At 43.8% G+C, this 13,436-nt stretch overlaps 1 protein-coding gene across 1 annotated transcript; it reads right to left on the reverse strand.

Moving 5' to 3' along the window:
* Positions 1-319: 319 nt before the first annotated feature.
* Positions 320-13,436, reverse strand: LOC139532577 (receptor-interacting serine/threonine-protein kinase 4-like). Its single transcript, XM_071330372.1, has 8 exons — positions 13,140-13,436; positions 6,688-6,979; positions 5,737-5,885; positions 5,420-5,469; positions 4,286-4,444; positions 3,967-4,073; positions 2,383-2,623; positions 320-2,174 (listed from the first exon to the last, which is right to left on the reverse strand). The coding sequence occupies exons 1-8, from the start codon at positions 13,319-13,321 to the stop codon at positions 868-870; spliced, it is 2,487 nt and encodes an 828-aa protein (XP_071186473.1). The 5' UTR covers positions 13,322-13,436; the 3' UTR covers positions 320-867.

The following is a 13,436-nucleotide window of genomic DNA, read 5'->3' on the forward strand; positions in this document are numbered from 1 at the left end:
CTGAGGAATTAGCCAACAGCCTGGAAAGGCAGGTATGTTCCCCCCTCCTCACCCCACTCCCCTCCCCACTCCCCTCCCACTAACCCACCTGCCTGGCCTGCGATCCCCCCCGAGGGCAGTTCCCATGGATGGTGCCAAGTTGAGAATGCTCTGTAGGGTCTGGGGGAGAGGCAGGCAGGAATGATAAGAGTAAAGCCGGCTGCAGATAGAGACATGCCCATTCTGCCTGGCAGTGAAGATGGCCATCATTCTTTCATTCACACATTTACAAGGGCACGTGGGTGGGTACGCACGCACGCACACACACACACACACACACTTGTATTGACACTGTTGTTTTATTAGAGAATATAGCTTATGGACATGTTTAAACATACCAGCTACAGTAAGTAGATAGGAAAGGAAAATACAAATGGCATTCCACAGATAATGTCAACATTATTTTTTACCGGGGGCCATGAATGTGCATATGCAAAGTAGAAAAGCTACACTATTAAGGGAAAAACATGACATGGGTCTATATTTAACATAAAGGAAAAAAGTGATTTATATGAGCTCATGGTTCTATATACAGTATACATATTTACATTTAAGCTTTCCTTCTCTGACAAGATACCAAAGTAATGAAGGGCGGTAACAGGGGCTTTGAGAGGCCCAAATAACCAAAGAATCATAACATCTGGCAATGAATGATCAATCAAAGACTGCCATAAAAATAAGACACAATCAAAATACTATGTACAAAAGAAATCTAATACAACTGCTGGTCTCTTTAGCTCGAGACACCTCTCCCATCACATCCAAGGGGAAGGGAATAGAAGAGATCCCTGACTGTTTTCAATTCCAGGACAGTTCTGTACAATCCAGTCACAGCGTGACTCCCTCCTCTGGACAGTCATTTCCTTCACGCTCCGTCAGTTTCAAGATTACAACCTTTCTCTGGAGACACTTGGCCAACGAGCTTTGCTGACGATCCAGAAGCTTTGGGTAGTCCTCTGCTGCTGGCTGCAGTGTGTCATGGGGGATAGAGTCCTGTGGTACTTCCTCTGGTAGGGGTATGGAGTCCTGTGGTACTTCTTGTGATACCTCCACCCCCTGGGCCAGCAGCATGCTGGTGATATCTGTGTAGCCTCCCCTCACAGCCAGGTGAAGAGGGGTGAGGCCCTGCTCGTCTGACAGACTGGCACCCTCAGGGCAGTGGACCAGAAGCTCTTTGAAGACCTCACAGTGTCCCCCTTCTGCCGCCAGGTGGCAGGGGGTACGCAGGTTTTGGTTGGTGCAGTAGGGGTCTGCCCCTTCCTCGATCAGCATCTTCACTGTGGGCAAGTGGCCGTGCTGAGCAGCGAGGTGAAGGGCGGTAAGGCCCTGGGTGGTCCGGGCCTGGATATCTGCATCATGCTTGACTAAGAGGCGAGAGGTGCTGGTGTGGCCTGTCTCAGCCGCCACATGCAGGGGGGTGTGGAGGCCCGTGGAGGTCACGTGGACGTCTGCCCCCAGCTCTATCAGGATCCTTGCCACCCTGTACTGCCCCCTATGGGAGGCCATGTGCAGCGGGGTGCGCCCATCGGTGGTCTGCCCATCTACGTCCGCCCCGGCCTGCTTCACCAGCAATTTGACGATGCCCAGGTGGCCCTGCCAGGCAGCCAAGTGAAGACCCGTCCAGTCATCTCTGCCCTTCACGTGGACGTCTGCCCCGCGGCTTAGCAGCACCCTGACCACGTTCTCTTGGCCATGCTGGCAGGCGATGTGTGCGGGTGTACGTCCCTGTGCGTCCGTCTCATTGATGGAGGCGCCGCGGTCCAGCAGTAGGCGGGTGATGGCCTCGTCCCCGTTCTGAGCAGCACAGTGCAGGGCTGTGTATTGGTCCTCGTCCCGGGCGTTGGCGTTGGTGCTCCGGCGGCCCAGCAGCAGCTCGGCCAGGCCCTTCAGGTGCTTCTCGGTGGCCAGGTGGAGGGGGGTGGAGCCGTGGGCATTGGCCAGGTTGGTATTGGCATGGTTGAGGAGCAGGAACTTGACGGCCTCCTCGTTGGCCTGCGTGACGGCGTGGTGGAGCAGGCTGTAGCCGCCCTCCAATAGGAGGTCCACGTCCTGAGGCTGCAAGATCTTCATCAGCTTGGACATATCTTTGGTACGGATGGCATCACACAGCTTCCTCCTCTGCACCTCCCCAGAGTCTAAACAACATGGAGATAGAAGACACAGTATAGAGTCAGGGACAAAACCACAAAGAAATTATCCTAAAGTTAAAGAGACACTTTGCATGCTCCAGAAGTCATTCAGAACTGTACTACTTATATGTACGATATAACACCATGAGAAACGAGAATTCCTGTCATCTGTTAAAGGAAACCATAGACAATGCCAAGGCACAGCCATTCTTACCACAGGTATTCTCTTTCTCAAAGGAGAGGGTAATGGAGTCTTGAGAGGAGAAGGCAGAGTCTACAGAGGAGATTCCTGACAGTCTCTTGCTGGTGTTGTCTTTGCTGGGACAGCAGTCCTCCTTCACATGGTCAAAGCTCCGAGATATCCCAGAGTCTACCTGGCTCAGCAGCTCTGATAGGCTGTAGTCTTTCTCTGGCAACATGGCAGACTTGGGCCTGACTGGCTTCTGCTCTTTATTCTGTTGGAGACACAGCTATGTTAGAAATACAATAACAAACCCCTTGACTCCTTGGCTCTTTGACAACCTTTATGTTGACATGTTGTTAAAACATCTAGTTATGTAGCTATGTATACTACCGTCCAAAAGTTTGGGGTCACTAAGAAATTTCCTTGTTGTTTTGCCCATTAAAATAACATCAAATTGATCAGAAATACACTGTAGACATCGTTAAGCTGCCAGTTGAGGACTTGTGAAGCGTCTGTTTCTCAAACTAGACGCTAATGTACTTTTCTCTTGCTCAGTTGTGCACCGGGGGCCTCCCACTCCTCTTTCTATTCTGTTTAAAGCTGTTTTATGCTGTTCTGTGAAGGGAGTAGTACACAGCGTTGTATGAGATCTTCAGTTTCTTGGCAATTTCTCACATGGAATAGCCTTCATTTCTCAGAACAAGAATTACCTGACTAGTTTCAGAAGAAAGGTATTTGTTTCTGGCCATTTTGAGCCTGTAATCGAACCCACAAATGCTGATGCTCCAGATACTCAACTAGTCTAAAGAAGGCCAGTTTTATTGCTTGTTTAATCAGCACACCAGTTTTCAGCTGTGCTAACATAATTGCAAAAGGGTTTTCTAATGATCAATTAGCCTTTTAAAATGATAAACTTGGATTAGCTAACACAACGTGCCATTGGAACACAGGAGTGATGGTTGCTGATAATGGGCCTCTGTATGCCTATGTAGATATGTAACAGTATAACTTTACGGCGTCCCCTCGCCCCGACACGGGCGCGAACCAGGGACCCTCTGCACACATCAACAACTGACACCCACGAAGCGTCGTTACCCATCGCTCCACAAAAGCCGCGGCCCTTGCAGAGCAAGGGGAAACCCTACTTAAGTCTCAGAGCAAGTGACGTAACCGATTGAAATGCTATTAGCGCGTACCCGCTAACTAGCTAGCCATTTCACATCCGTTACACTCACCCCCCTTTCAACCTCCTCCTTTTCCGCAGCAACCAGTGATCCGGGTCAACAGCATCAATGTAACAGTATAACTTTAAACCGTCCCCTCGCCCCGAAACGGGCGCGAACCAGGGACCCTCTGCACACATCAACAACGGTCGCCCACGAAGCATCGTTACCCATCGCTCCACAAAGGCCACGGCCCTTGCAGAGCAAGGGGAAACCCTACTTAAGTCTCAGAGCAAGTGACGTAACTGATTGAAATGCTAGCAGCGCGTACCCGCTAACTAGCTAGCCATTTCACATCCGTTACAGATATTCCATTAAAAATAAGCCATTTTGAGCTACAACAGTCATTTAAAAGCAGGGGAATATAAGTGAATGGTATGTGTGGTTCTACCTGGTCAGTGGTTAGTCCATTGCAGTGGTTATTCTCAGGCATAGGAGTTTGGTTCTTGGACTCCTCTTGGGGTTTAGAACACAGCTCCTCGGCTTCTGATGTGATTTCTGCAGACAGAAGACAACAAAGGTCAGGTTTGATGTACAGAATAGCATCCCATGGTTTAAATTTCACCTTTTCAGAAAACTATATGTACAGTACATCATGACTTTGTGTATGTATTACTACACTTGAATTGTGTTCTTCCTGCTTTCAAGCCTCAAGATAAACATAAACACCCATCCCTTATAGGCATAGGCCCCATTGGGTCTCTACTCACCCTGGAAGCTGGGTCTGGCATCAGGTAAGGGGGCCCAGCAGCGCTGCATGAGGCTCAGGAACCCCATGCAGGCTTGGGGTCGACTCCGGGGCACAACATTGAGATCGGGACGCACCCCTCTCACCACCTTCACCATGATCTGCAGGATGTTGTTCTCCCCTGGAGGAAATAGAGGACATAAAGATACAATCAACACAATATATAAGACACATTGATACACTTCATTAATTTCTCTACTGTTCATATGATAACTCAGTCCAAAAGGTGTACCAGGCCCCATTATACAAAAGACAAATTAGAGCCTGGATCATATCAATGAATTATGCCTTGATCGTGTGCTGGTGAAAGTATGGAAAAGCAACATAAACAAATGTCTGGGTAGGACCAATTCAAGTATGTACCCCTCATTATTATAATCTTTCTGTATGCTCAGATAAAGAAGGCATATAGATGTTTTGTTAGAGGGGTTGAGTTAAATGCCGGAAGACACATTTCAGTTGAAGGCATTCAGTTGTACAACTGACTAGGTATCCCCCTTTTCTTTCTCTCCCACACCAAGCCTGGAAAAACCTCTCAGGCTTTCTTGGTCATGGTATCTTTGTTATTAGGCATTGGGACCAGCCAGCAAGCCAGTCCATGATTCAAAGCAAACAGAGGCAGTGGAGTTAAGCTCAGATCACCCTGGCTTCTTTTGTAGCTTTAATACCATTCAATAGAAGGACGAGGAACATGGGAGGAGGAGAGTGCTTTTCTAGGGCTTCCTTAATGGCGGACACAGGTGCCGGTGCCAAGGATGTCAATGCCCTGATCAAGAGCTTTCAATTCAAAGGATATGCCTGGGGAAAAAACACCTGTCAGCCTGCCTCCCTGGAATTCACCAGGTAAACACTCAACGGCACCGTCAATATGTGCACTGTGACTAAACGTCTGTTACCTTCACTTAGTGAGACGCAGGACAAACTAACATGGGTGGTCATGTCACAAGGAGTCTATGTGCTTAATCACGGTCCAGGAAGCAGGCCTTTTGAGTTTAAGAAAGACTAGGAGTGAATCTTATAAGAAAAACCCTAAAGGACTACAACATGTCTCACACCAATCCTCAACCCATCCATACATTTCCTCAACATGTCTCACCTTGGTAAGGTTTCTTCTGTGTGAGAATTCCCCAGATGACTATCGAAAAGCTGTAACAGGAAGGGAACAACAGGTCAGTATCAAGGAATACTAATAAAGGTGATCAATGAGTGAACTCACTATGTGTTGTCCAAGCATAATTTATAACTGATTAATATACATTCATTTCATATTCATAGTGATTAAAACCAATGTTGTGAAAACAAACAATGGAAGGGAGAATTGAAAAAACAAACACCATGACTAAGCATTAAACAGACAACGTTCCACTCCTCTGGCAGACAAGAACAGAGAGAAGTGAAGGTGAAGAGGCTCACCTGTAGACGTCATGCTTAGTGTCTGACACCCTGTTCTTCTCGATGATGCTCTCCGGCGGCAGATAGGCGATAGTGCCACAGAACCCATCACGGCTGATTTCATCAACTCTGGATAGGCCGTTCCACCGGGCCAGACCAAAATCTGATATCTGAAGGGGAGATTGGAGATACAGAATATATCTTATTAAGACAAGAACCTACTTGATCTCTCCCTTTCCCATTTGTTGTCATGGCTATGGCTACCTATGACTAACTTTACCCTCAAGCTGATGGCTGAGCCCTTATTGTATTCTATGCATCCAGAGCCCTGATGAGGGCAGAGGCAGCCACGTCCTGTCCCAGTCTGAGGGTGCTTCCCAGCCACGTCCTGTCCTAGCCTGTGGGTGCTCTCCTTACCTCTCGTGTCAGGAGTTGAGGCCCTGTTTGACTGTGAGTTACATGTGTGGGCGAGCAGCTGAACACACACTCAGTCAGTGTTGGCAGAGTACTGTACTCAGCCTGTTAAGACAGGCCCAGGCTCCTTGTTTACATCAAGGTATTAAAACAGATGAGGTTCCCACCCATTTCTCCTCCACCTCCATTAGTCATCCAGTGGGAGGTAGGAGAGCAGGTGGGCTGGGAGGGAGACACCTTTCTGCCCGTAGCATGTGTGTGCAGCAGGGCAAAATGAAAGTGAAAAAAATATTTCCTCCCTCTATACATCTCAGCTGAAATTCACACCTGAGCAAATCCTATTAAAGGACATACCACATGAAAGCTCTTGAGTTTGGGCTGTTGTTTTAAAGATAATTTGGGTGAAAGTTTGCTAAATGCACACTATAAGGTCAAATCTGACTTTTCTATTGGACGGTGTACTGATTTTACATATTTATGTCTCAAATGTACAAGCACTGCCCACACAGTGCCCTGTACGAACTCCAACGAACACACCAAGTAACGGTTGTGTCTCACCTTGACATGGTAGTGTGCGTCCAGTAGGATGTTGGCAGGTTTTAGGTCCAGGTGCAGGAGGGGTGGGCTCATGCAGTGCAGGAAGTTCATTCCCACCGCCGTCTCGTGGATGATCCTGAAGCGCAGCTCCCAGGGCAGAGGCTCAGCAGCCAGCAGGGTCTCCAGGGAGCCTGTCTCCATGTACTCCATCACCAGGCCCTGGGGGTCCCCACAGATCCCATACACTGGCAGGATGTAGCGGAACTTAGCCGCCTCCATCTTCTTAGCCTCCTCCAGCAGCTCTGCTCGCTCCCTACAGACGACATGCTTGTCTGTTAACTTACTTAGACTTCATCACATCAAGTGGGCATAAAGCCCTCGTATACCTGTCTGTTTAGACTGAACTACATAACTCATACAGATAACAGTGAATTTAAATGTAGCTGTCTTCATAAATCTGCCCATCCATCTACATCCCTCGATCCACAACAAATTCGTAAAATGCTGTTATTTTATCTTACTTACACAGGTATTCAAAGGCTTGTTAAAATAGCAGCACTTGAAAAACCTTTTACCGTCGACCCAAATTACACGAGGGAATACAAGGAGACAGCAAACTGAGACGCATGAGCTTTCCTATGCATTAACCCGTCTCTCTGACAGGTTAAATCAGTGAACCCCTGCAGACATGACGAATTTATGGGACAGAGATTCTCCAAGTATGGCAGCCAGGCAGATCTGTCCCAGCGACATTCCTCAGAGAGCCTAAGAATCCAGCTCGGTTTGGAGTTATGAACACAACAGACCTCTTGTTCCCTGTGCTCTTGTTGCTCAACCTTTGAACAATTATCTATTTATTACCTTTATCAGTGTTAGCCTGACTAGGCTAGCAGATGCAAACAGAGCCGTGTAGCCCATCACCACTGACCTCAGTATAGAGATCTAAAGAGAGGTGGCTTTGAAAAAAAACTTGGATAAATTGCTTAATCTCTTGAATAATGTGTGTGTATACGGTAGTGTCTTCACTACAAAGGCAATGAGCAACAACTTGGGTTTTCAAAGGATTCATTCAATATTAAATCAGCATGCTGATAAGATCTTAAAAAGTAAAAGGCTAAATAAACAATGTATTGTAGTCTCTCTGTCACTAAGGCAACCATTTCTTTATGTTTCGACTCTATGCACAACCACTACTTTTAACAATTTCCACCGAAAAGTTTACAAAACACATTTACAAGAAGAACGGTGCAGATACAAGTTTTGTAACAGAAAACTGAGGGAGATTTACCGTAAATCTGTTACCAAACTTTTGCATCTGTAAAGTTTTTCCAGTAAATGTTATTTTTTAATTAATTTACTGTGTACATTGTTCAAAGGGTCATTGTGCATAGAGTTGTATGGTTTGTTAAACTTTGAAATCAATGTTTTTTGTTTGACATACATTTCAAAGTGAAAAATTGGAGTCACAGGGTAATTCCGATATCGTGGAATTGCCAAGGGGTATATTACCAAATCATTCAAGTTCAATAAAAGTGTCAGCCATTTCATTAAATAAATCTGACAAGCATGAAAAATCTGTGCAAATGTGTGGAGTTAGGAGAGTGTTTTACACAAGAGACTTTTCTGTTTCCATCTACACGGCACCAGTGTCTAACTCACACTACCTCCTCACCCCGACCCCCCACAAAAAATATAAAAAATACACTAATAATACTACCACTCGCACTTTACTTTATTTCCCCTTACTAGCTCTGACCTTGCTGATAGCTTTGAGGAAAGATTTACTTACAATGACTGTGATGTGGTTGTTCCACCTAGCTATTTTAAGATGAATGCACTAATTGGAAATTGCTCTGGATTAGATTGCCTGCTAAATTACTCAAATCTAAAAATCTAAAATGTAAATTTCAGGCGGTCATTTCAAACAGCTCTTACACTAAAAGGGCATTATCATGATTTTCACAGTATTATTCCAACATCAGTGTGGAAATATATATATAAAACAAGTTTTTGAGACAGGTGGGTCCACCCCAAAGTGCTGTGTGTCATGATGACACTCACATGTCTCCATCAATGAGAGAAGATTTGAAAGACAAGATGGCGGCATACACATTGTTGGATTACTTCATGGAGCTGGCCACTGACATTTTAGAAGGTACATGTTTGGCCGAATCCAGAACAAAGGTAGTATCCCCAAGTTAAAAGTGTTTTATATATATTTCAACACTGAGGTTGGAATAATATTGTGAAATTGTGAAAATTATGATAATGCCCTTTTAAGAGCTGTTTAAAAAGACTGCCTGAAATTTCAACCTGTTTTGGTGGGATGGAGTTTTGGCCTGCATGGTGATATCACCAGGCGGTAAATTAGTTAGACTAATAAGAAAGAGAGTTCCAAACCTATTTGCCAATAACAGCTAGTTTATATTTTTCCCTTCACCACAGTCCTAGCAAAATTCTTGCTTGAGAAATTGCTCTTTGCTATGAAGCTGTGTATTTTTGTTATTTTTGACCATTTTAATTTAAAACAAACAGTATGGTACTTAATTGTTACCCCCCCAAAATAATTTGATATTCAGAAAAACAGTTGCATTGCACCTTTAAAGTTAGTTAAATTCTCTGTGCAATGCCAAACAGTACCTATCCTGTAACGGCTAATGGAGCATCACATGAGACCGTTACAATTCACTAGCTAGCTTGGAGTCAGAGGAGTGTGTGGAGGCAGGGAGCAGGCAGGCAAATTACAGTTCATGTACTTTGCAGATGTTGAGAGAAGATAACATCTTTAGCTCAGGTTCAGTGGGTGCAATGAGTCTAGCTTGGAGAAGGATGTCAATGCTTGTCATTGGCAAAGCTAAAGAACTTCCTCCTTGTGCTTTGTATCCGACATATTTTTCTTTGTGAATGTTTTTCAAAAGCAATAGGGTAGAGACGTGAGATAAATGGTCATAGGAAGTAACACAATCAAACACAAATAAAGGAGTCAATAAACTCTGTTGTGTTTGTCTGCTAAAGGACGATTCCATGTTTAAGTCAACCTGAGAATGCACAAATAAAGTTAGTTATTTCCAAATGAAACCACATTCATAACTATCCTTAAGGTCTATATGTTAGAGTTCAGGCTTTATTTTAAAAGTTTAAGTAGGCGATTGCATGAATTTTGACCATTACAGAGTAAGTAGGTGGCCAAGTCTCAAAAAAGGCTTTTCAGTCAATGATATTTCACGACTTCACGACGAGTTTTGTTTTGCGTGTTCTACAGTCTTGTAAAGGTGACTGGGACAGGCAATGTAACATCCATAAACTTTTTAATGAAAAGTAAAAAAACTAAAAAACATACACTACATCGGTTCATCTTGAAACTTTCTCTTTAAAGCCAACTTTCATCAAGGTTTTATATGGTCTATAATTGGGATCTCTTTTCATTATCGTATCTTTTTTTCAGCGTTATGATATCTGCACCTTCCATAACGGCTGTGGATGTGATGGATATTGATGTATCATATCTTATCTTCAGAGGCTTGTGCATTCAACACATTTTGTCTGCTTGTTCCGGGATGTATTCTTCAGACTTGTACTGAAGCAATTATTGATATCTTGAAAAGTGTGTGTTTTAGCTCAAATTCTCTTGGAAAATATATGCTGAAATGCATTTCTCATACATGGCAGTACTTTTTTTAGATAGAAAGATGAGAAGAGTGTTTATCAACAATCTGTGAATAGTGCTGGACCCAGTTTCCCAAAAGTCATCTTAATAAGGTGAAGTTCATCGTTAGAACCATACGATTTAAAAAAAAAATGATTGAACCTTTATTTAACTAGGAAAGTCAGTTCAGAACACATTCTTATTTACAATGACGGCCTACACCGGCCAAACCCGGATAACACTGAGACAATTGTGCGTCACCCTATGGGACTCCCAATCACGGCCGGATGTGATGCAGCCTGGATTTGAACCAGGGACGCACACCATCTTGCACTGAGATGCAGTGCCTTAGACTGCTGCGTCACTCGGGAGCCCATTGGATCAAGGATCATATTGTTCTTAGATGAACTTAGCCTCAAGATGCTTTTGGGAAACTGAGCCTGCGTCTTTTTCAAGTGAAAGCCCCCCAAAATATACTGACTTCATCCAGTGTCCAGAAAAATGCATTTGCACTATAGGGACATGTATATTGTTTTATTATCATATTTTGTTACAATAGTTCTGAAAAAAATGTTTTATACAAAATTGTAATTAAACTGTTGAAGGTTCATTTTGATATGAAGAGAAAAAAATACCTATTAGGGTATGGTGCCTGGTCTTGTATGATATTCAGACTACCTGTTATTATGCAATCTTAAGGTACTATGCCTTCTGTTGACATTTTAAAAAAACATTCCGAATGACAACAAATTATAGATTTTGATCAAGAAATCTGTAAGAAATGAATGTCTATTTCAGACTCTGTGACATCCATAATGGAGAGTTTAACATCTATAACGGTTGTTTTTCCTTTCCGAAGTAATAATGTAAATTACAATCTTTTTTTAAATGAGCGTTTTTGTGTTCAGCTACGCCTTTCCTTCGAAAATGCAATCCATGTTTTGACCTAAGACTTACAAACTCACAGACATATGCTAATATGTCCCGTCTTCCCAAAAAGCTTGTCCATTTAATGTAACATCCATTCTTACTTGCTTCATTTCTCCAACATATCAATATTTACAAGTCCGCTTTTTTGGGGATACACTCCCCCCAAGGGGTACTATAGACACACACATCAAAAGTTCTATTTATATTCTTTTGTCCATTCTGTGAGACATTTAAGTTGGGATTTTGCGTGCTAATGTAATATCCATAACGCTACCCTAAATAACTCAAATGTAATACACTGAGTATACAAAACATTAAGAATACCTTCCTAATATTGAGGTGCACCCCCCTTTTGCTCTCAGAACAGCCTCAATTCATCAGGACATGGACTCTGCAAGGTGTCAAAAGCATTCCACAGGGATGCTGGCCCATGTTGACTCCAATGCTCCCCACAGTTGTGTCAATTTGGCTGGATATCCTTTGGGTGGTGGACCATTCTTGATACACACAGGAAACTGTTGAGCGTGAAAAACCCAGCAGCATTGCAGTTCTTGACACAAACCGGTGGCGCCTGGTACATACTACCATACCCAGGCACTTAAATCTCTGAATGGCACGCATGCACAATCCGTGTCTCAATTGTCTCAAGGCTTAAAAATCCTTCTTTAACCTGTCTTCTTCCCTTCATCTAGTATGTCAAAGAATGAACAGGCGTTCTTAATGTTTTGTACACTCAGTGTAAGTGTCTGACTAAATCTCTCAACAAATTGTCAACAGCAAAAAGTTCAGCCTGTGGTCTGTGGGTATATTGCCTCAAGTGAAATGAAGTTTAGGAGCAACCTGATCCAATCATTGTATTCAAAGCTGTAAAAGCTCTCAAAACGGGGCCTCTTGAATACAATGTTCCCAACCTCATTCTCTGACACCTTCAGAAACATTAACTTGATATGCCACAAAAAAAGTCAAATGCACTAATATTTCTCACTGCTGGTGAACTTAAATAACACTTGTTGTGCCAAAGGAATGAAAGGATATTGTACAGATTCTTTAAATAATGTGTTGTAAATCATTTACACATCCACTCCGCTACATGTTGAAATCAAGTAGAAAAGTAATATTGAAAGTAAATTAAGACTTGGTAGTCCTCTTTGAGGCTCCCGGAGGGAGCTGGGTCAGGGTGGTGACATGGCGTTCTACGGAGTGTTGTAAGAGAGGAAGGAGCGTGCTAGCATAATATTGAACTTTTCCCCCCAGCACACCATGTTACACGCACACACACCTGGGACAACACCTGTCATACTGCTTCTCATAATCATGAGTCAAAACAAACATCATTACCAAACTGAAGAAGAGGTTACATTCCAGAGACATAGTGTAATGTCTGGCAGGGTCTCCTGGACAAAGGGCCAGGCATTAGAGTAAAGAAGACTGATCTGTTCGGCTAGCTCCGATAATTGTGGTGGTAATGCCACCAGGGGTGAAAGAGTCCTCTTCCCCACAGTATAGCAGAGCATGAGGGTGTATCACATAAAAAAATCTAGCCAAACATTCACAGGTGTACTGCTCAAGGGCCCTCCATTGTAACCGCATGTGAATGACTGCTAAATGCTCACCTCAAAAACATCAACATTTACATAATAGAAATGTACCCCCATACATGTCCACCCTCCAGAACCCACAAGATAATGAGTCTGTGACATAAGGCTGACTAAGTTTCCAGCATACGTCACACCCTCAGATAGATGAACAAACTCATAGAGAACTACTGCTTTTTAGTCTGAAGCCCACAGAGGATATCATACATTTAACATGTAATCTAGGCTTAAATACTTTAAACAACATTCTTCACACCCCCACACACCATCAATCCCAGAATAAAAACAGCTGTCCAACATACTTGTCATCTACATGAAGGCAGGGCGGGCACTTGATAGCCAGCCATGTTTTCCACTGTACATGCCGGACTTTGTATACTTGTCCAAAGCCGCCCGAGCCTATCTTCTCCCAGCTCCCAAACTCAGAGGAGTCAAAGGTTCTCAGCAGCCCCATATTCCCATGGGAAGGGTCCGCAACGTCCATATCCGTCTTTAGAAAGGCTTGAGTGGTGTTAAAATCCCCAAATCCTTATTGTTTTCCTCTCCAACACACATTCAGAAGAAGTAAACATACACACCTGCCTACCAACTGAGATCTC

This window comes from Salvelinus alpinus, chromosome 1, assembly GCF_045679555.1.
Source record: "Salvelinus alpinus chromosome 1, SLU_Salpinus.1, whole genome shotgun sequence".
Lineage (NCBI taxonomy): Eukaryota > Metazoa > Chordata > Actinopteri > Salmoniformes > Salmonidae > Salvelinus > Salvelinus alpinus.